The 23,779-nt window shown below is 47.4% G+C and overlaps 1 protein-coding gene across 1 annotated transcript in view; it reads right to left on the bottom strand.

Annotated features, from left to right (window-relative positions):
- RYR2 (ryanodine receptor 2) overlaps positions 1-23,779 on the bottom strand; it is a 169,795-nt gene that overhangs the window by 49,799 nt on the left and 96,217 nt on the right. The window contains 12 exon segments of the mRNA XM_023744551.1: positions 474-566; positions 1,138-1,225; positions 1,576-1,816; positions 3,022-3,342; positions 3,706-3,836; positions 5,563-5,644; positions 7,485-7,723; positions 9,171-9,231; positions 15,774-15,823; positions 20,058-20,179; positions 22,371-22,435; positions 23,363-23,478. Coding sequence (XP_023600319.1) covers positions 474-566; positions 1,138-1,225; positions 1,576-1,816; positions 3,022-3,342; positions 3,706-3,836; positions 5,563-5,644; positions 7,485-7,723; positions 9,171-9,231; positions 15,774-15,823; positions 20,058-20,179; positions 22,371-22,435; positions 23,363-23,478 — 1,609 coding nt within the window.

Raw genomic sequence — 23,779 nt, 5'->3', positions numbered from 1 at the left:
GGCCAGGGCCAGCCAACTAGGGCCTTCCCCTCGGTCCCCGAGCCCTGGAATGATTCACACGAGGTTCACACCTGCTCACCTGTCTCACCTGCTCCTTCCTGCAGAAGCCCCAGCGAAGGTTCTTGCCCACGCTTCCCCCTCACTCCCTCTGCTCCTGACCAACCCTGGGCTTCCCCACACACCCCTCTCTATGCGGTGCCTTCTGTTCCTAGGGACACTGAGTCACAACTTCTTCCTCCCAGATAGTTCTGTCTGCGTGTAATACTATCCGTGAGTACATCAGTCCTGGGTCCCCTCAATTCTGTGTGTGTGTGTGTGTGTGTGTGTGTGTGTGTGTGTTCAGTAAACAACATTACCAAAACATTACCAAATCTATCAAAGTCCACTTATAAACCTTCAAAAAATAAAAAATAAACCAACCAATGAAAGCTGCATGGGGACACTTCTCTCGCCGCGACACAGCACAGAAATACCTTTGACATCTTGGACTTGGTGTCAGAGATGAGGAAGGACATGTTGTTGATTTCGTTCTGGACCACGAAGTTCTGCTCCTCTCTTTTGAAGTTCTGAGAAGTCACAAAGGAAATTCCAGTTACAATCACATAAACAAGAAGTCCATGTGACCAGAAGTTCATAGGAAGATAAATGTTAATTTGATATGTAAGACTCATCAAGAAAGGGAACACGTATGTGTTGAATACAATGAAGGCGTATGTGTTGAATACAATGAATTGCACATAAAAACCAAGTCTCAAAGGTCGGGAAACTAAGGGTGAGAGGATTTAAGTAACGTGGACACACAGCTACCTCGGGTTGAATGACTACTCAGACCTGGGTTAGCCGGGAAAGCATGTGCGTCTCCGGTTAAACATACGGCACAGCAATGGGATGGAGCTTTCCACCCGGTCAGACGTTCCATCTGCTTTTTCAAGTTCCATAACATTCCTCATTCGCTTTTAATTCCGGGTCACAGACCCACTGGCAAAGTGAAGTATTTGAGCATTCTCCCTCCTCGCCAGTTAAGTGACCCCCAGGAGACAAGTTTGAGAAACACGAAGGGGCTGGAAAATTGGCTAAATGTTTGAAAGGCCTTAACATCCTGCCAACAGCAAGCCCTGCCCATGTTGCCCTACTCACGTGGGACTTGGACCAGTAGATGAACACCTCGGCCACCATGCGGAACAGGTCCTCGGCTTCCGGGCTCGGTTCTTTGAGCCACTTTGCCCTGGATCACAAAATCAATGAAGTGGCTCCTCAGTTACAACTTAAAATTTAAACCTGAAACCAAGTAACTTAGGGATGCTGGCTTCCCACAGAGCACCGATGGCTAAGTGTGCAGTGGTAACACTGGGAACTAAAACACCGGACCTGTCCAACCGCTAACACTGCGCCTGCTTCAGAATGCCCTTCCTGGTTGTAATTTCAAGATGCTCCGTCAAAACAATGCATCTAGAAACATCTGAGTATGAACAGGCTCATCGCTAAGAGGTTAGTGAATGAAGCCATTTGTCCGGGACACAGGAACCCAGCAAGGTCAGGCTGCCATTAGAGAAATCAATCGCTTTGAACTTCTACCTGTTGTAGTCCACGAATCGGATCAGGAGCGGGTAGAAGGCGTAGAGGTCCCTGGCCAGCGTGGTGAACTCGTCCAGGATGAGCAGTTCGGCCTCGGACATGTCCCCTCTGGCCTCGGCTTTCAGATGGTCTTCCTCCGAAACCACCATGGCTGCCTTTTTCTTCAGTTTCTCCATTAATGGCAAGAAATGAGTTTTCAGGAGCTGAGGCTTCACTTTATTTATAATTGGCTGGGAAAACACTGTGAAGACAGACGTCAGTGCTGTGCTCCGCATACAAGTCATGTCCCCCAGGACAGACTGTCGTTACAACAGCGGCTCCGCGCGAGCCCTCCCCGCACATCTGCCCCGAGTCAGCCATGGTCTCAGGGTCTAGTCCCCAACTGACTAGGAATTGAATCTGATGTGCTTCCTTGTTTGTTTTTTTTTTAAAAAAGATTGACAGCTAATCTAAAATAAAAATTGAGAAAAGATATTCACTCACTTTGCAAATCAACTTTTTTCACACAAAAAAGAAAATTCCCCAAATGGCAAAGGTCCCCTTGCCTTAGAGTAGCTGCACACTGTTCCACAGTGTATGAGCGAAGGTACTGCTCCCTCCCCTATTGCCCCCATCCTGTCCTGGGAAGAGGGGGATTACATACAACACTCACTGCTCATTTACTTAAGAATAGTTGTGGTTGTTAGCCATCATTCTAAACGTGATGAGGACACTTTTAAAAGGAATTTTTCCCCTAAAGGTAACACATATGTATTGCAGAAACATAATAAAGGGAAATATTAAAATCAACCATAATCACCCTACCTAATTAGTAAGACATTCATGTATTTTTCTCTGGAGTTTTTATAAATAAGTAATTTCACAAATATATACTTATATGGATTTCTGAATTCCATTTTAAAGTCCTTTTCTTTTCATCTTCCTTGCTAGTGTGGGCATTTTCCAAGTCATGAAAATGCCCACCTTACTGTTAAGATGGCCTGTATTCTGCTCTATGCTGTGCCCACTAGTAACCACAGGCCAGCGGTGAGCGTTAACGTTGCTTCCACTTGTTCCACATACGCAGGGCAAAGGCACATCACTGCAGTGTGAACATGTGAGGCAGCCTGAGCATCCTCCCCATCCTGGGGGACAGACTGCTGAGGGGCTGATTCAAAACCCAGGTTCATCTTTGTCTGCAGAGACATTAGCTTTTGCTGCTGTGTTTACTCATTGACCTTAGAGAGGCTGTCAGAAGGAAAATGGTTCCTTTCTTAAAAGCACATGGGAAGTCACTCACAGTCTGATGATATCTACTTTCTAAAGAACAGCATGACGGCAATGATAATACTGTTTAGCACAGGAGCAATATTAATAAAGACGGAGATAGAAAAAGTCTAGTTTCTGTATTTCAAATCTTTTTGGAAATAAGACAACTTGAAGCGGTCGCTCCTTCCCAACCCTTACCTGCCAGCCTCTTCATCCAGGCCCCCTCGTCAATCCCCAGGTTGTTGTAGATGATTTTCAGGATGTTCCCCAGCAGGGTGTTCATGTGCTCCGAGTTCAGAGCCGTGCAGCACAGCCCGGCCCTCTCGGGGTTGCTCTCGGGCCCCTGCTCCCACCACCGGGACATGTAGCTGCAAAGCATGGGCAGGATGACTTCCATCACGTGCGGCATCTGCGTGTAGCGGATCCCGGACTCAGCCAGCTCCACAATCTCTTCCATCAGTTTCTCCAAAGATGGGATATTTGGACAAACATCTTCCACGTTGGCTGGCAGATTGAGAGCTAGAGGAACACACCCAAGAATAAATGGTGGTCACTGAAGTCGCAGACACAAACAGCCATGCCGTTTGGGCTCCAAGATTCAGCCTGCCCACCCGCCTCCACTGGGCCCTTCTCCTTCCTCCTAGCAGCCGTGTCAGCCTTTCCCTCTCCTTCCCACGCTCCTACCCTATCCTCCCCCAACTCAACTCAAATCCTAGCAGATAATTCTAGTAGGTTCTCAGAGGCCAATCCTTGAAATCATCGGTGAGCTTTCTCCACTGGGGCAGTGAAAGAAATGGGGGTTATCTACCCAGATTTTCCCAAACGGAAAGTGACATGATGCCTGGCTTCGCGTCTCAGCTGCTGCCCCTGCAGCTGCGTTACCTGCTCTCTCCCGTGAGGAGCTAGTGTTGTAGATGGAGCAGCTGTTGTGTTTGTTGAGATGAGTTTCCAGAAACGCCACCGGGAAGGCACCCGCAAAGGCCGCCAGACACTCGCCCACCGCAGATCGCTGCCTGGAGGGGAAATGCTTTGATTTTTATTTCCTTCCAAGTAAAAAACTGAAGGTGTATTAAAACTAGGAGTTTAACCTGAGGGATAATAACAGTACTGCTAATACTACTAACCCTCAAGTATAATTTCTATGTTATAAATCATCACATGCTCTCAATAACGAAGTTCCTGCCATTAAGAAAGAAAGCCAAGTTATCTTTTAGCTTTAAAGACGTTAAGTCCTGGCTAGTGTGGCTCGGAGGCTGGAGGGTCAGCCCACACACCAAGGGGTCATGGGTTCGATTCCTAGTTGGGGACAAAGGCCTGGGTTGTGGGTTCACTACCTGTCCCTGGTCAGGGCTTGTGCGGGAGGCAACCAGTCAATGTTTCTCTCTCCCTCTCTCTCCCTCCTTTCCACTCTCTCTGAAAAGCAATGGAAAAAAATATCCTTGGGTGAGGATTTAAAAAAAAATAGGATGCAAAATGGCAAAATTTCAGGCACATAATGTGGGTTAAATAAAATAAATGTTTTAAAATAATGAGAAATAATTTATTTAAGAATTTAATAGGTTAAAATGTCTCATGTATGACTTCAAAGTCAGCAATGTATTCCCTTACATCTGATTAGTCTATCATTAATAATTCTTGTCAATTATTTAATAATTAAATTTTTTTTTTCAAGTAGTAATTCTCAGACCAAGTCTGATCATTTGTGTTGGTATTCTGGAAATAGCCATTTTTCTTTTAGATGACTTGTAATAAAATTACTACATTTTTATTAGCACTTATGTCACTTTTTCATTAAAAAAACATATTTTACTCATATTCAAAATGTTAGTTTTATATTCTTCCAGGTCATTTTATCATTGCAAACCTGCGCTAGCAGATTCATAAACACTTAAGTTAAAGCTTTATATTAAATATGGTCTTTACTGAGATTGCTTTATTTTTCCCCCCATAACTCTTTTATTATATTGTAAGGATAGGAAAAAGGCCTTCCTTCTTCGCTGTGGTCTTCCACAATTTATGAGAAGCACCTGGTAATTAAACCCCCAGATTGTTGGCTCCTCTGTTCAAACTGTGGGACAAGATAAGCTACTCTCAAGGCTACATTCTTGTATACCCTCCTCCCTGCTGTTTTCACAACTCAGATAATTTGCAGGAAGGCGTCTCTAGTTAGTAGAAAGTTCCCTTCCCACCTCACCTTCAAAAGAAGCCTCTTTTAAACTCTTCATAACTTTTGCCCTAAGCATGTTTTATAGGCTTGGGAAAATACTGATAAGACACCTCCCTGGGACATCTGTTGGACTGTCTCCTGGAAAGCAAACACACTGTAACTCTTTAAGACAGCCCTGTAACCTGCTCAACATCAACACAACCCTGACCCCTTCCTTCCTTGATGCTTGGCAACAGCCACAGCTTGAAGAGCAGGCCACCCCTTTGCTCCCTGCCCTGTAACGACTAGCAATACACCGCCCTTACCTCTACTGGAAAGTAAATGCAACTTCCTCTCTGCATCTCTCCTTTTAGTTGTGAATTCTTTCACAGTCCAAGTCACCAGCCAAACCCTAACATAAATCAAACTTACCTTAAAGATTGTGTATCTATTCCCAAAGAATCCATAAAATGAATCTGGTTCTTTAATTTCTAACTAAGGAAAAAGTTATAGAGCGAAGACTTTTTGTAACACTTGAAATAGTTATAATACTTAAAACAGTGATTGAGACAAAGTTAAATTTAAAACTTTACCTTTCCACATAAATACTCTTGCTCGTCCCCAGAGCATATAAGCTCGTCAGAATTCTATAACAGGACACCTGTACATCTTCCACTAGGGAAAAAGAGAATTGCACATGAAAAAAACAACAACACTTGTTATTTACACAATGTCTAAGAAAGCTTCGCGAAAACCAAAATTCCATATTAAAGGTATGCTGATATTTTAACGTCTGAGAGAAACAACATAAGAACAAGCAATATGTAAAAGGAAAGACAAAAAGGTTTTCTCAAACAAAATTCTTGCCGAAACCGGTTTGGCTCAGTGGATAGAGCGTCGGCCTGCGGACTGAAAGGTCCCGGGTTCGATTCCAGTCAAGGGCATGTACCTGGGTTGCGGGCACATCCCCAGTAGGAGATGTGCAGGAGGCAGCTGGTCGATGTTTCTAACTCTCTATCTGTCTCCCTTCCGCTCTGTAAAAAATCAATATAATATATTTTTTAAAAAAATTCTTTTCTTTCAGGATCTTAAAGCATTCTAAAAAGCCCTGTGATTATTCAGAACAGGATCAGGAACAATTTCTTTAAAATTTTTCTCTAGGTATAAGAATAAAAGATTTCTTCAAGGATAAAAGTAACACAAGAGTAACTTGGAGGGCAGGTAGGTGTTTGACTCCTGATCCCAAGGTGTACTAGTATGAAGTGGCACCTTTCATTTTAGGTCTCGATGAACCAGCATGCGAATGGTAGGGGACGGAGTGTGCTAACTATTTCTGACACAACCTGGCGTGTGCAGTATAAGTCAGTCACTTTGGTGGTTTCTGCAGCTAAAGAATCAAACAAAACCTGGTAGATGATCCCTGACCCAATCAGATGTCTACTGGCAAGGAAATCTAAGAACCTTGAATTTCCAATTCTAACTTGGCTACTGTTTCCTGCAGGAAACACAACATCAATGGAGAAACCACCGTGTCCTCCAGACGGTTTCCATGGCCACACTGCACAGCAAGCAGTGCTCCCGCTGCTTCCAGCAAACCCCGCAGCCAGTGTCCTTGTCGTCACCCAGCTCTGCAGTGGGTTTCGCGCAGAGGTGCATGCCCCCGGGAACCTACACACTGCGTCTCAGCAGCTGGGTCTGAGACTGCACGGCAAGGACTCGCACCTTCTCTCGTGTTCATGCCAGCACAAGGGCAGGACACTGGGGCAGGTCATGCGTTATTTTTTCCCATATAACCTTGGGCATTCTGTGGATATATATATGTTTAAATATATTTTTATTGATTTCAGAGAGGAAAGAAGAGGGAGAGATAGAAACATCAATGATGAGAGAGAATCATTGATTAGCTGACTCTGCACGCCCCCTACTGGGGATTGAGCCCACAAGCTGGGCATGTGCCCTGACCAGGAATCGAAACGTGACTTCCTGGTTCATAAATTGATGCTCAAACACTGAGCCATGCTGGCCGGGCCTGTGGATATTTTTAATAATTAAAGAATTCCAGCCAACAACAGCCGGTCAAATCCCCAATGACAACAGACTGAAACCTATTAACAGCAGCTGTGTGGGTTACCCAAGGTGACAGGTTATTTGGACACAGACTGGTCTCAGCAGCCTTCAGTTTGCTGGTCATGCAGCCATGGAAAGGGTCTGCATCGACTCAGAAACAAGTGGAAACGTTTCACATGTGTGTCCCGTGGTCAGACCGCGTTAGCAAGTGCCATGGGAAGAGACAACACGGAACAGTGACTTTGGAATTTGCACTTGGACCGTGGAAGACTGTCATGCCATTCGGCGGTCTACCTCTGCAAGAACGGTTTCTGTCACTCACACTCAACCTAGAATGTTCTGCAACACAAGCAGGTCAATGTTCCCGCAGCGTTGGAGGGACCCAGATGTGGCTTCCGTAGCTGCCTGTGCCGTCTAGAAATGAGGCTCTAGGTGCAGGTCTACGTACGGATCAGGTCTTCCCCGAACTGGTGCTGGCCGATGTGCTCGAACAGGGAGGACAGCACAGGCAGCAGCGCCACCGTCGTGTAGTTGATGATCTGCGTCACGCCCCGCGGCTGGCTGCGGGTGTGCGTGAACTGGCCCTCCTTCAGGTTCTCCAGGGTCCTGTCCAGGTCCTCCGCTGCGCTGTCCAGAAACGCACTGAGCGCGCCCTTCACACTCTCCAGGCCGGTCTTCATGACGGTCCTGCGGGGGGACAGAGGGCAGGCGTGAAGGGAGCAGTGAGCAGGAACACACTCTGCTTTCTCACAGCACACGCTCAGCTGTCAGCCTTTTACATCCACTCAAACACTTCCACACACTTGGAGTGTTAGCCACATTGCTCGGTAATTCACCACCGATCCTAAATTCCTTCATGGTCAACTCCAAGAGAACCTCAGAGCAGAGGGCAGGGCGAATGCCTAGTTTTCCACCTGCATTAGCATGTCTCAAATTCTGAGAGTGTTTATTCTAAAACTAAGCAAACACAGCTGCTGAGCCAATTCAGTTCATCCCAAATCCAACCAAAGGAGAATGTTTCCGGAGCAATGGCTGTGAAAGAAACATTCAATGGCAACTCCACCAAGTCGTCAAGTGACACGGGAGTTCGGTGCTTTGAGGGGAGATGCAGAGTGATATACCAGCCTCTCCTCATACGCAGAAGGAGCCTCCTGGGCCACCACTGCTTTGCTAGTAAGAATGAAGGTGCATAATGTAAGGCCAAAACCAGTTTGGCTCAGTGGATAGAGCGTCAGCCTGCGGACTCGAGGGTCCCGGGTTGGATTCCGGTCAGGGGCATGTACCTTGGTTGCGGGCACATCCCCAGTGGGGGGCGTGCAGGAGGCAGCTGATAGATCTCTCTCGTCGATGTTTCTAGCTCTCTGTCCCTCACCCTTCTTCTCTGTAAAAAATCAATAAAATATATTTTAAAAAAAAGAATGAAGGTGCATAATGTAAGAATGAAGGTGCACAAGGGCATCTCCTTTTGCTGTTTATTATACAAAACACCTCAAAGTTTTAAACACAAACCTGGATTATCCAAGGAATCATGGAATACTCTCTGTAAGAGACCTTCAGAAACTTTCATTTGGATTTGTCCTGGGTAATAAATGAATTTAATGTGTGGCTGAAGGCTGAGTCGGTCATGCTACATGGGTTGACTCTGTGTTCAGACCACATGCTGGGTTGCAGGTCGAGTCAATGGCAGGCAGAGGAGAAGGGGCACAGACCGGGGCTGGCTGACCACCACTCACTGGGCAGTCTTAGGCTTCACTCTACATCTGTAACCTGAGAGTAACCTTCTTGTTTCCGATAAAGTAAATGTTATCACACACGTGAGCCAGGCACGGTGCCTCGACACCCACATGACCTCCAGAGCTATCACTACCACTTTTCCCTCACAGGACACATTCCCAGCTCAGCCCTAGTTACACGCCAAGATGCTGCAGAAATTACTAAAATTGAACAATTTACATATGATCGTGAAAATAACAAAATGTCATTGTATTAGTAATTTACCAAGGATCCTTCTTTTCACCTACACCGAAATCTTCAGTACTATCCCAAAGAATATAATGAAGGCAAGTAGCCCATTTTAATATTCTCCAATGTCATTATGACACTCGCTGATTTAGATAGAAATGGACCCGTGTACCTTGCATCCAGAGTCTGACCCAAAATGTGAAGACAGTTGACAATGGATGCTGCATCGTTTCCTAAAGAAGAAGAAGAAAAAAGGTGCATGAATTGCCCTGAGAATTTGCCAGTTTTCTTCTTTCCTATTCATAGTTGTGCTTCAAAAATCAGTCCACAGCACAACTCAATGTCATAGCTCAAACAGATCTCTGACAATCGAGTTTCACATGCAGTTTCCTGCTACGGTGGTTATGCGGATGTCAGTAGGAAAGCGGAGAAGCGGGCCTCGGCGAGGAGCTGATGCACTCAGAAGCGGTGGAAGCGCTGCCCAGGCTGGGGGTCTACTGAGTTCTCCACAGACACCCCTCCACAACCAGCTCGCCTCCTCGTTAAATCACATTGCGTGGCAACTGTGAAGTCAGCTCACAGCCTTTATGGGATGAGGTGGCTGAAAGTCTAATAAATGTAATTCCAGTTTGATTACCCAGTGTCTCTGCCTTCTGATTGCATTCACCTGGATTCAGAGCAGCTCATCTGCCTGAATGCTGTTGGTCTTTGGTGAAAGAGGAGCACCATGCTATTATGTAAAAAAGCATCGGAAGCTGAGAAAGTTAAATCCTACTCCCATGAGACACCTAAAATGGGGCTGACTGTTCTTGAAAGATGTAATCCCCTCATTTTGATGGGCAGAAATGTGAATTATACAACCACTACATATATATTACTTTGTGATAATAAGAAAAGCAAGTCCAAAGTTACAGTGACTTGATTGCTCACAAGATAGTCTGACGTTATGATATCTTTATTCTGTATTCTATATATAATGTGTGTGCACACTTTTTTTTCCCTCACTGTATAACATATCGTCATTTCCTGGATCCTGGGGTTAACAACTCCGGTCTGATTTTAAGTTTTTATGACATTTGAGTATGTTATAGTCTTTATATAAAAAAGTGTCCTAAAATGAATGAATTAAATATACATGGGAACTAATACTTGCTTTAGAATGGCAGCGAGCCAGTTGAGTGACATGATACAAACAACAACAAAAATAAGGCACTCATTACGGAGCCTCTGAGTACTTTCAGAAAGGTCCCGTTCATCTTGTGCTTGGTGCCTCAGAATTCCTGATGGTAACGAAAACAAAACGAGCAGAAGGGCAGGATTTGTTACGTCCCTGTCTATTGGCTGGTGGCAATCTTAGGGCTTGTGCTGTAGTCCCTGAAAGTATTACTCATTTCATTATTTATTCATTCACTCAATAAATACTGGTTACATACCAGACACTCTCAAACTTCAAGTGATAAGCAAAACAGCATTCTCAAGGTACTTGCATTTTAGTTGGGATACAGATAACAAACAATTCATCAAAAATCAGCATGTAACATAATATCAGGCCACAGTAAAAATAGGTAGCAGGAGAGAGTAACAAGGGAGTGGTTAGGAGGCCGACCCCAAGGAAGTGGGAAATGAGCAGAGCTATTTGAAGGAACAATGAAGGAACAGACCGTGCATGCAGCTGGGAGAAGGGCCCAGGCAGAGGAAACTGTAGGTGCAAAGGCCCTGGGGCAGAGAATGAGGAAGTGAAGTGGCTGATGCGGGTAGATGGGGAAGGAGATGTGTGACGGAAGGAGGGGGGGCCAGGGGCAGTGCCCTGCAACTGGAGCAAGAACTCTGGGCGTGTTTCTTAGGTGCAACAGAAAGACGGATTGTGAACAGATTGGAATCTGACTGATATTTTAAAAGGATGAAATCCCAACATGCAAACCTCTGAAGGGCCGAGTGACGTGAGCCAGGACGCTCCTGCGGTGCCACCAAGGGGTTGGGGGTGAATTTGATCAGCATATCAGCAGGGAAGACTTTAGGAACATATTTTTAAGTTTTTTCTTATGGGTTAAATGGGACATTTATCAGCTGTTTTTCTTTTCTTTTATTTCCATTTCTCCCTATCTTTCCTACCTGCCCCCTTCCCCTTTTGCTCTTTGGTCTTCTTTTGTCTTCAGCCTGTTCAGCAAAATCGGAGTTCTTGTCAGGCATAGGACCTCACTGTTTGGTAAGGAGACCCCTGGACAAGCACCCGCACACCCTCACGGGGCGGTTCCCAAGCAGGGGGCGGTTTCTGAGGATGCCGACCAGGGGTCAGACTTCCTTCAGGCTGCGGATACAGCAATAAGCCCTCAAAGAGCTGAGCGGTTTGGGCCAGAATGAGATGTTAACCCAGGGACATCACCAGAGAGGAGGAGCAGGTGTAGGAGCCGTGAGCATCACAGGCAGGAGAGGCCTCGGGAGGTGGGGAAGGTGGCCTGAGAGAGGAGTGTCTGGCTGGAACTCTGAAGGATGGGCAGCTGCCTCCATGGCGGGGATGAGGGATCGGCAAGTGAATGGACTGTAGGGGACCCTGTGCCAGTCGGCAATGACAGTACATGCCGGGACCTGGGCAGAAAGGGAATCCACACGGTCAGGGAGCAGAGAGAGGCCCCTGAGGCTGAAGCACAGGGAGCCGCAACTTGCTCAGGGATGCGAATGGAGCCCACAGGAGCCGGACTAGGGACCGGGCACGTGGCCGGATGAAGAATTCTGCTCTTTATTCTAAAGAAATGGGAAGCCACTGGGTGAGTAGGCGTGCACATGAGGCTGTGTTCTGGGAAGACCGGATGGTCTGCGGGGATTCAGAGAGAACAGTGCTCCCTGGCGGCAGGAGAAACACGACACGCCTGCAGGTGGCCTGGGGAACTGGCACGTAAGAAATCATTTCTGTCCTCACCTCCTGGAGAACGCCCTGCACACACAAACGTACAGTGCTTTGCTGAGTGACGTCAGTAAGGCATTAGGTTTATTTTCATAAGGAAAAGTGAAGCCTTAAGAAGTGCCGCTGTGCCCCGTGCCACCATCGCTGCCCTCGCAGCCTGACCCCGCCTCCACTAAAGCCGCTGAAAGGCTGCCCTGGGCTGGAATGCGAGGGGTTTGTCTTCTCTAACTGCCTGGAAATCAGGGATGAGAGTTCCTGAGCAGCAGTGGGGGGGGGGGGGGGGGGATTAAAGGCACTCGCTCCTCAGTCAGCAATGGGTCATCAGTATGAACTTACAACCACTAGCAAGCATTCCAGAGTCCAACAGCCAAGCCTATATGTACACAAGATGCTACTTTTTCATTATTTTCCCCATAAACCGTTTTAATGGATACACGAGAACTACTGTTCTGTGGGGAATGAGGCCTGTCCCCCTTGTTAAAACCTTACCTTTTTTAATATAAAAAGAATGGCATGAAAACACTAATGTCTTTAATTCTTAGAGAGTGTGCTTCAAAAGACAGGAAATATTTGGATTAAAGATAAACTGTATTAAGTCCAAGTTTTAGGCTTCCTCACTCTATAGATTAGAGATATCTCTCACCCTGCCCAGTGTGGCTCTGCTGGTTTGATTCCCTGTCAGGGCACACGCCCGGGGTGCGGGCTCCATCCCCAGTAGGGGGCGTGCAGGAGGCAGCCGAACAATGATTCTCTTGCATCATTGATGTTTCTCTCTTTCCCCTTCCTCTCTCTAAAATGCAATAAAAAAAATTTTTTTTAAAGAAAAGCATTTCAAACCCAGGAGAGACTTGTAGATGTAACTACCATTTGGCATCCAACTTGGATAAATATTCCATTACTTATCAAACTAGCTCACCACAGGCACTGCCACTAGCTCACCACGAGCGCCACCAACAGACAAGAGTCTGGTCCCCTGGTTTTTTTTAAAGCTCCCCTTGGTCTCAATTGCACTTTTCTCACTCATTTCATGAGTTAGGAACATGGCTCTCTCTACACTTCACCTGTGCTCAAAGACAAAACCAGAGAATTATTTGTCAACTTTCCGTCCTGCCTGGAACCTCTTCCAGGTGAAAGCTGTGCGGTTACAGCTCACCTGGCACTTGAACGCTCATCACCCAACACTGGACTGATACGTGCCAGAGCTCTAAGATTAGGCTACCTATTTTAGTCTGGTTCAAAAATAAAAGCCGAAGTTCAGAGACAGCAAGTCCTTGTCCAGACCAGTCCGCTGGCTTAGTTACACACATAGGACTTGCACCTGGGTTTTCTGGCTCAAAGCCCACACCGTTCCCTCCAGGACACCATGAGTGTCTGCGCCAGGTTATAGCTGCGTCGTCTGAAGGTTACGTGTCTAATGGAGGTGGGTAGGGGGGTGAGGACATCTGTAATAATGTCAACAATAAAAATAAAGTTAAACCAAGAGGGCACCTGCAGGTGCTTCGGCATAGAGTTACCGGGTGCAGGGGTCAACTCCATCCCCCAGGACTCAGGGGAGTGTGTGAGGAACTCGCAGCTACGCCAGCAGTTCCCCGACAGCTTCCATAAGGCACCCTAGTTACACATGCTCTGCGAGTGTGAGGGAGTGGGCTCCCGAGTGTGAGGGTTGATAATGCGGTGTCAAAAAACAACAGAAAAGCTTTCAGTAGCTATTAAAGAAATAAACACAGATTAAAGATAAAGTGTTTAAATATATGTGTACATATTTAAAAAAATAAAGTTTACATGTCTTAGACTTAAAGATTCTAATAACTGGACATGTCTATATTGTAGTATGTTTGGCCTCTTGGAGTTTGTGTTATTTTACAGGAAAATGCCAAAGCAAATTTGAAACAATAACAGATATCAAAATAATATAAAGAATTCACAAAAATATGGTGTTGAAGAACAGTTACATAGTAGCTCTCCAAAAAGTTCCTGTTAAAAACTTTTTAAAAATGGGTACAGACACAGGTGACATTTCACAAGCTATGGCACCAGGCTGTCCTGAACACTGTGTACTTGGTGCCTGTGTGGAATACCTCAGAAATTAACAAAAGGAAATTATATAGTGAGATAACCCAGGAAACCAAGCGTTTCCTATAGGTAAGAAGTTAGAAGCCACGTAACGGCAGTATTATGCTCATTCACAAGAATGCAAAAAAGTGCAGCTGAGCCCTGGCCGAGTGGCTCAGTTGGTTGGAGCGTCATCCATACACCGAAAGGTTGCAGGTTTGATTCACGGTCAGGGCACATAACCAGGTCGCCGGTTTGATCCCAGGTTGGGGTGAGTGCCGGAGGCAACCAATTGATGTTTCTTTCTCTCTCTCTCTCTCTCTCTCTCTCTCTCTCTCTCTCTCTCTCTCTCTCTCTCTCAACATACCCTTGGGTTAGGTTTAACAAAAACAGTGCAGCTAGAAACCTTGTCCTTATCAAGCTCTATATGAGGTCACACTCCCTAAAGACAAACGGAAGATGTTGGAATCCACTGTTACTGTGAGAAGGTGGAGTACATGAACATTCTGTATGAAATGTTTCTCGGTTGAAGAGAAGTCCAACCAAAGTTAGTCTCCCGGGAATTATGCAGAAGATAATGTCCACCCTGCCCTGGTGGCTCACCGGTTAGAGTGTCATCCCCGGTTTGATCCCTGGTCAGAGCACATACAAGAATCAACCACTGAATGCATACATACTAGTAAGTGGGACAACACATCAGTGTTTCTCTTTCTCTTCCCTTCCTCTTTCTCTCTCTGAAATAAATTTTAAAAAAAAGATGATTTCCACATTAATTTTGGATAACTGAAACATTAATGCAAAAATTCAGGCAATCTATATGAAATATAACTTATAATAACTAAATTTAAAAACACCAAATATTGGATGCAATTATAATGGAAACCAAATATGTCAAGTAATTATATTCAGAAACTGTAATTTCTCAAAAAATTTAATGTTTAGAACTTACAAGTTATTTGTGTGTATTTATGTATGTACACACACATATATATATACCTATTCCTCAGTTATTCACTGTGCCCTTGATAGAACTCTTAGTTTTCCCTGTAAATGGAGTTAAGCTGATAGCACCTTTTTCAGGGCACTGAATGCCTTGTTACTGAGGTCACCCTAACTCTGCCTTGAGAGCTCACATATGGAGCTCGCGTGTACTTGGCCAGCTGACCACAGCAGATGGAGGGAAGGTCCCACTCAGCTCTGTCAGCCTCGCGGAGTCCCCTCAGCGAGGACATGGGGGAGGGAGTGGCCACCCTGCACGCAGTGGAGGCAGGTGCCAGAGTGTGGACTTCAGCTCGGTGAACTCAGAAACCAACAGAAACTGACTATGGGCTGAGTGGTTCTAGAAAAGTCACTTTGGCTAAGTGAATCCTTGGCCTCGCTGTCTACTCTGAGGCTCCATGTCTGAAATGCAGTCGGCATGCACATGGGTAGTCCAGAGCGTTAAACGTAAGTGCAGGGAAAATTTTTTCACCTATAACAGCTCGTTACTGAGTCGATCCGAGATCAGCAAACACGCATTCAAGGTCCCTGTTAAGCTGCTCCCTCTGATATAAACATGGCACGCACTGCCGTCCCCAGTCCCTTGCTCGGTAATGGTACAACCTTTGGGTTTTCACGTGAACAGTGGACGAGTATAAAAAGCTGGTCTCCCATTTCACCACTGGGCAGGCTCCTGAGGAAGGACCTGCAGGCCCGGGGCCAGGCCCAGGACGAGCACATGCAGCCATGCCCACGTGCGCGCATGCAACACCGCACACCACACAGTGCTGACGCGAAGGACCCAGTGAGGCCATGCGGGTGCTTGTCCAGGGGTCTCCTTACCAAACAGTGAGATCCTATGCCTGACAAGAACTCCGAGTTTGCAGAACAGGCTGAAGACAAAAGAAAACCAAAGAGAAAGGGGGAGAGGGGGGAGGTAGAAGAGACAGGGAGAAATGAAAATAAAATGAAAAGAAAAAAAAGAAGAAGAAAAAAGAAAAATAAACAGCTGATCTATGAGCCGGAAAAAGCAACATGATGTCACGCAGAAAGTACTGATTCTCCAAGCAGAATATGGAGTAAAGGTATTAAAGAAAGTTTCTGAGTGCATATCTTTAACAAACATGGTTAAAAAAGCACATATTATAAGAAACAAAAAAAAATTAAAAGCAAAGCTAATTAATATAAAAGCAATCTATATGAAACCCGCAAAAATATAACTAAAGAAAAACCACAAAGAAAAGATTTATCTGTCCAAATGTACTATTGAAATTCTAGAATTGGTGGTTGTACATTATTTAACAACAGAAATGTGGTGCTTTGGGCATAAAACGTTATGTTAAGTTTGAGTGTGTTTCATCACTTGGACTTTGCCTCTCCCCAACCTTGAGCCCTTACACATAACACTCCCGTCCCTCCCAACCAAGCATTTCCCAAAGGCCGTTCCTGAATTTCTGTCTGCATCTGTCTTCCCAGGTAACGGACGCTGCCCTCACATCCACCTCTGCACTCTGCGGAGACACAGTCCTGACGCTGTCACCTTGGACAGGGATGTGACGGCACCACCCACATCCAGCCCGACTTCCCAAGCACGGTCAGCGCTGGTCCTGGCTGCCCTCCTCCCGGCACAGCTCTCCCAGGACCAGCGTGGCAGCATGGGGCACCGCCGCCGCCAGGGAATAAACAGGGCAACTAGCTGCTCGTGACAGGCTGGCAGAAAGGAGGCCGAGAAAATCACACCTGTGATGCTGACTCCCCTAAGAGAGTGTGGCCTCGTATCTCACTGCAGTTACAAAGTGGACTCATTTATAAGTGAAAGTCATCACACGGGGGGAGTCTCTCCAGTGCTGGAAGTTCTAAACAGCCATCTACTCGGGCAGACACCCGATTTCATGGCATCAGCCCTGCGCTGTTATCTGGACAACAAAACAGAACACGAGCAGCCTCTCCAGATGCCTCACCACAGAGCTCCACGTGAGGACTGACCGCACCAGGATTTGCCTCAGCTGAAGGGGAGCGACCACATCTCAGAACTGCACACATTCTGGATTTATCTTGAGATACCGTTGACCTCTCACTAGGGGGTGCTCTCTGGTGTCCTGGGGAAGCTTCCTGAGACATGCTGAATTCGCAGCACAAGGGCTGTGTTTTTCCCGAGCAAGCCAGACCTGGGACACTTTGCTGTGATGTCAAACAGAACTGCTCTGTATCCCATGCCGTTAGGTGACACTTAAGTCTGAGACCCCGTCAGAGAAAAGTGACCTCTTCCATCAGCTGCTCCTAACAGTACCTGATGTGCCCCCTGTGAGAATCAGCGACATATAGAAAGCTGGCCCTCCTGTGCTGTCACTTTCAGGGTGTACGTTTGTTTGTTATGAGCTCTGGCCTACCCTTTCTCTAAAAATCCTATATAATAAAAGGCTAATATGCAAATCAACCGAACGGCAGAACAACCAGTCGCTACGACGCACACTGACCACCAGGGGGCAGACACTCAACGCAGGAGCTGCCCCTGGTGGTCAGTGTGCTCCCACAGGGGGAGCGCTGCTCAACCAAAAGCCAGGTTCACAGCTGGCAAGCGCAGCAGCAGTGGCGGGAGCCTCTCCTGCCTCTGAGGCAGTGCTAAGGATGTCCGACTGATGGAGCGGGCCTAAGCCGTCAGTCAGACATCCCCCGAGGGCTCCTGGACTGTGAGAGGGTGCAGGTTGGGCTGAAGGCCCCCCCTGAGTGCACGAATTTCATGCACTGGGCCTCTAGTATTTCCATAATACTTGGTCCTCTCTCTCTCCCCTCATGACTAACACTGGAGAATTTATGTGGGTTCTCCCTCAGCATCGCTACTCACTCGCTGGCTCCAGCACCCCTTGCTGCCCTGCCACTGCTCCCCACTGAGCACCCTGAGGGCCTCAGGACCGACCAGCACACCGACCTTCTCCATCTCCATGTGGCCTCACTGGCTGTGGAACCTGTGACACTCGGATTCAAGCATTTCTCCACCAAACACATATTTCCAACTTTGGCTGGATCTCCAGATGAACAAGCTGCTACTAGCCAATAAATACCAAACCAAACTTAACCGCTTCCTGAAACTGGCCCTTCTGAAACTCCTCCAGGGTGCCAGTGACACAACAGTGTCGACTGCCCAGCCTGGCACCTCAGCACCACGCTGGCCTGCCTCTCGACTTGCCTGGTTGGCTGTCTCTCTCTGTGTCTCTCACACCCAGCCCCTCTTCCCACTCACACAGTGCCCTCTACACCCCAGCACTTCATACATGTCCCACCTCCATGCATCACCCTTATTACATGGTGAGCTCCACGTGTCTGCGTCATTCAGCCGTACTTCTGAGTTCATGACAATTAAGGACTGTGTCCTTGCATATCCCTGGGTTAGGGCAGCACCATATCCAGGGCCAGGACAGCACCGCGTCCCGGGCAGGCATTCAAGAGTCTCTGCGGAAGGAGCCCGAGGGGCCCCGCACTGGCAGTGGCACTTGTGTTACGGGGCCTCCACTGCCTGCGTGGCCCAGCCCGCCCTTCCGCTCCCCTGCTCCTGCCAGAAGCCCCGGATGGTCATTCTCCCCTGGGAGAGGCTTCAGTGGCTTCTTAGTGCTGATCAATTAAGTGAAAACATTCATGAAAATTCAAAAGATGGAAGATGTCAATGACAACAGTTAATGCCAATGACAACATTCCACGGTGAATCCACATTCCCTGAACCTGCCCTGGTACCAGACGGTGAAGCTGCTCTGGTTCACTTGGTGAGGGTAGGTCAGCAAGGACGAGGGCCCTGTGGTCCGTGAGCAGTTCTGGGAGTAGGACTGACAATGGCACGGAGGCAGCAGACAGAGCAGGCGAGGGGGAGAAGCGGCATGTGTACAAGTCTCTGTATTGTTCCTCTGTCCTCTGATGGCTTTGTCTCCTGATTTATGTAACTGAGCAGTATCTGTATGACCGATGCCCTCGGGAACACACTGTGTGTGACAAAGGCTGACTGGGCCCAGGGAGGACAAGGACACTCTGCAGTGGCCCTGGGGGCATGGGTCAGTGGGAACTTGGCGCCCTGTGAGCACTCACTGTCCAGGGGACCTGGGCCCAGGAGCTGAGGAAGGCCCGTGAGGTGAGTGGACGCCCCTTGGGACATATTCATTGTACATCAGTTTTATCAACATTGCGGGTAGATTTTTACTTGACTGAGTTTGGGGACATTTTAATGCTATTGCAATCCTCTATCACACGACTGGCTACCTACTGGCTGGAAAACAGATAATGTATCTGAGTAAAGAGATGAGTTTAAAATTCCATTCAAGTCCCCATTCCCAATGTCACTAATGCAGAAGTCTAATTCTTCACTCGCTGCACCCAGTCCCATCTCCTCTATCCGACAGCCTGCACGGCACTGCCATCCAGCATATCATTAATGCCGAGCCCAAGGAAAACCCGTGCCTGCTTCGTACGGGTGAGGCATGTCCAGAAAAGTGTTTCCGCTGCAGCTAGAGCTGGGCCCTGCCCAGACAGCGCAGCCACGAGGAAAAGGCTCCCTCAGTCAAGCTTCTCGTGTGCAAGTTCTGGGAGAATTCTGGGTTCACACTGGAAACCCCAGGGCAACCCCAGTAAATCTATGACGAATACTTAGATTTAAACGAAAATGAGAAAGCGCTGCTACCATGCCAGCTAGAGCAGGGCAAGGGGAATGCTCGGAAAGGCTGCACTGACTTCACTTTCTTCCAAGAGTTGACATTATTTTTTTAATACTTAAAATTATAACTTTTGTAAATGGGATTTTGCCCTCCTAAAAAATTAAAGTTGGTAAAAATATGAGATCGGAAAGAATTTTAATAAATTAATGTTAAAAGCACCATCTTTCCAACCTCCTAACACAGGGGTGCTCTCGAGCCTCCACCTGTGAATTGTGTGTGTATTTTAGTCCTTCCATTCAGCAGCGAATACAGAAAACCTCACTGTCTAGATCACATGGATTAACCTGCTGAAACTGTCATCCCCGGGGTCTGAGAGCAGGTGGACGGCCAGGCAGAGGCACTGGACACAGCTGCTCAGGCCAGCGCTCCTTCCCCAGGGTGCGCCCGGCTCCGCCCCGCCCCCCAACAGTCTGTGTGCACAGCTGTTTACCTCGTCACCATTTCCTTCTCCTTGTTTGACGCATGTCCTCCAGAGCACAGCGGTCTGCTCGCTGCAGACAGGAAGTATAAACGATGGTTTTTGAAATACTGATCAATTAGAGGCAGGACAACCTGAAAGGAAGGAAAAGAAGGCAGGTGTACACAGTGGAGTTTGGGGGGTGAGTGAGCGCTGAGGCTGGAGCAGGCAGACCATGTCCACATGCAACAGGTCCCAATCCCCGCAGCCGCACCAGCCCCCGCCAGGGAGTGGCTCTCACCTGGCCCTGCTCCTGCCTGCACATCCCCCACTGGGGATGTGCCCGCAACCCAGGCACATGCCCCTGACCGGAATCGAACCTGGGACCCTTCAGTCCCCAGGCCGACGCTCAGCTGTTTGGAATGATTTTTAGTATTTTATCAAAATGAAATATTCTTAATAATCCATACATGCCATTTGGTCGCAATCAATGACTGCCAATTGTGGGCCTCTGCCACGTGTGAGCACGGCAGTGACATCTGCATGCAGCCCACCCGCTGAGACTCTGTGCGGCAGTGCCATCCCTTCTCTGCTGGTGCAAACTGAGGTGCAGACAAGGCGTGGTCCCCTCAGAGTCGCCTCCCACTTCCTGCGCCAGCCCTGGGGGCCTTGGGTGACCTCCTCCCGCCCTGCCCACTTAGCCACAGGCTGGGCCCGGGCCACGCCCTCTGTCTGCAATGCTCCTCCCTCGCCCGCGACAGTCCACTCCGTCCTGCAGGCCTCCTCTGGGCTCTTCCACAGGACGCCCTTGCTCGCTCCTCAACTGGACAAGGCCTCCCCATCCCCGGCTCTTGCAACACCCTCTGCAGTTTTACACCCTCTGTGATCTGGGATTAGTCTCTCTCCCGCGGTCTCTGGGACACAGAGAACAAGAAACTTCTGAGTTTGTTCCCCCTCAGACCTTTCCTGGACCCTGTGACCACCATCTCGCAGGGTCATTTACCACGAAGCACCAATGCTGAGGGTTCTGCTGTGCACGTAACAACCAGCAGACCAATGTGTGTTGAACAAATAAATGAAAAAAGTAAGGCTAAATGGCATTCCCAGCACTGAGACTCAAGTCTCTCTCACTACATTGTCCCCTACAAGGTGGTGCAGAATATGTATACAGGACAGGAACATGGACGTCTGGTGATCTTCCTAGAAAGTTGAGACATTGCCTGAACTTAGTGATTGGCATGTGATACGTACTCAACAAATACGTGAATGAATGAGTCATAGGTTTAGTAGACATTAAGCCACACTAGGCACCGGCAAACAAAATCACTAGGGTGCTGAGGACTCGGGCGATGCAATACAAGGATGTCTTTAAACAGGGTGCAGGCCATGAATTCAGCATCCCCACCCCTGACTACCCAGCGGTTTGTGTCACAGTGAAAGAGGCGACTGGCAGCGTGCAGCTCAGAATAAACTTCGGATGCCTCATGCAGACCTTGAGCAGAAGAAAAGACCAGAGAAATCTCCCTGGCAGTAAAAGGCACAATTCTAAAAACGTAAGACGGGAGCCAAATGTAAGTCAATCGGAAGAATGTGCCATTTTGCAAACAATTTCTAATGCGAGTGCTTTGAAAGGAAATTGGCAGACGTGATTAGGTCTTTGGGTTAATTGCAACATCCTGTCCACGGGAAAGTGTCCAGGGCATTCTGTGTCCGTGACAGAGATGTGCCAGGACAAGGTCTGATGCCTGACAGGCCAGGCACAGTGCACACACAGAGAAAGTCAATAAACTAACATGGAAACTTGACAACAAACTCTGCACCTTCCCCAGTGGCTAAAGTGATCAATGCTCAGGGCAAATAGCAGATTCTTGATAAATTGTGTTACATGGAATGAACACTCAGTATCTGACCAACAGGTGGTCTCTGAGCCTCAGTCTCCCCATCTGTAAGCCAGCAGACTAAGGCCCCACCATAAAGGTCCTATTGTGACTGTCCTTTTCATGTTCCCGGTTACAAATCAGCTGGTGTTTTTCATCTTTCTGAAAGAAATGCTCAACTAAAAATGTTCAATCATAACAACATTCCAATACTAAGAAATGGGTATTTTCTTCTATGTTGTATGATAAAGCCGGAAAAGGAGAACTCTGAGAACTCAGGCAGGGAGGCAGAGCGAGCTGCGGGAGCCCATCGCCCACACAGTGCATGCAGCTGTGGGTGCCACAATCTGCAGGCTTGAGAAGAAGTCACACTTAAAGGCAGGTGCGTTCTGAAAAGAGGCGAAAAGCTAACGGTGTCCTCTGTAAGCAAACACACGGAAGCGAAAACAAGACGGACGGTATACTGTACTTTGGCAAAGAACTTGATTTCTTGCTCGTAAGGGAAGCGCTGTCCTTTGCCTCTGCTGCCGCCATCTGCAGACGGGAGAGAGTGTTCAGGAACATGGGCACGTCCAGCATCCCAATCCCCACCCGCACGCAGAGTTCCCAGCACTGAGGAATGTGCTACCCCACCGAGTGGATGTGAAAAGCCAACCAGAAACACACAGGCTAACTTTGGCAGTGTAGTAAGAAATAAAAAGGAATTTAAACAAACAGCCAAATCAATTAAAAAGCAACTGAGCAGAGCCCAGCTACGTGTCTGTGAGCACAGACACCCAGCGCAGCGCCAAGGGCTCAGTGGCCTGGAGAGAAGAATGGGAACAGAACAAGGACGACTACCCATCTCAGCAGCAGGTCCCACAGCTGGGCTGAGAGAGTGCCTCTAAGCTGAGCGACTTCCATAAGCAAAGCAAAAACACCCAGGTCTCCCCAGGGCCCAGAAAATGATCTCGAGGTTCAGAATCGATTGACCGAAGGCATTTAGCTCAGAGGTGGCCTTTTCCTCCCTCCTTCAAGCATGCAGAGGGGGCTTCGTGCACACAGAAGAGGGAATGATACACGAAGGACCACCGTAACGTGCAGCACATGGTGCAGAGGGAGCAATTCAAAGTTGGATATGGGGTTTTAGTAAAATTCGTAGGCAGAGCCTCCATATTTTTAAGAATCAAACTAACTTGCCTGAAAAAGTTCTTTTGCAAACAGAAGTCAAAACCATCTGAGAGATACACTATCAAATCTTAGACACATTCAGGGTAGTTTTTAGAAACTTTAAACAATAATTTGTAATATCACAACAATGTTCTTCCCGTGAATAAGTAAAAGAAAACAATGGCGTTTTAAGACTTGCTAAGTTCATTTTTGCTGTCACTTTTGCATTAAATCTCTCCCACGCGTGTCACACAAATGGCTGGGTCCATGTAAGGGACTGTTGGCTGTCGGTGGCAGGACCGAGATACCTACCAAACTCCAAGATATACTGATGGGCTTCGTCCACGTAGCGGATGAGCTGCTGAAGGAAGCTGTAGGCAAATCGCTTCTCAATCGTAGGCGCATCCAACTCCAGGTCCTTGAACCCTCTAGAAGAGCAGAATGAAAATGGAAAGCAACATCCACAAGACTATTAGGAGGTAAATAGTTAAGAAAATGTTATGTTACATATACTAATTTAGACGATTATTTAATATTCTGTAGCTAAAGGCAAAGGTGAGATTTAGTTTATAAGGACTATTTTGAATACTCTGATGTAAAACTGTAGCTAATAACTTTATTACTATGCAATAAACTTTATTACTGTGCTGCCTTTAGAAAAGCAGAGCGTCGTTTCTGCCTGGATAATGGATGGGGAGTAACAAGCTCTAAGGACTCTGGCAAACAGCG

The sequence above is a fragment of the Myotis lucifugus genome, unplaced genomic scaffold (genome assembly GCF_000147115.1).
Source record: "Myotis lucifugus unplaced genomic scaffold, Myoluc2.0 scaffold_473, whole genome shotgun sequence".
Classification (NCBI taxonomy): Eukaryota; Metazoa; Chordata; class Mammalia; order Chiroptera; family Vespertilionidae; genus Myotis; species Myotis lucifugus.
The sequence above is the reverse complement of the archived record's forward strand: the minus strand, read 5'-3'. Positions and strand labels throughout refer to the sequence as shown.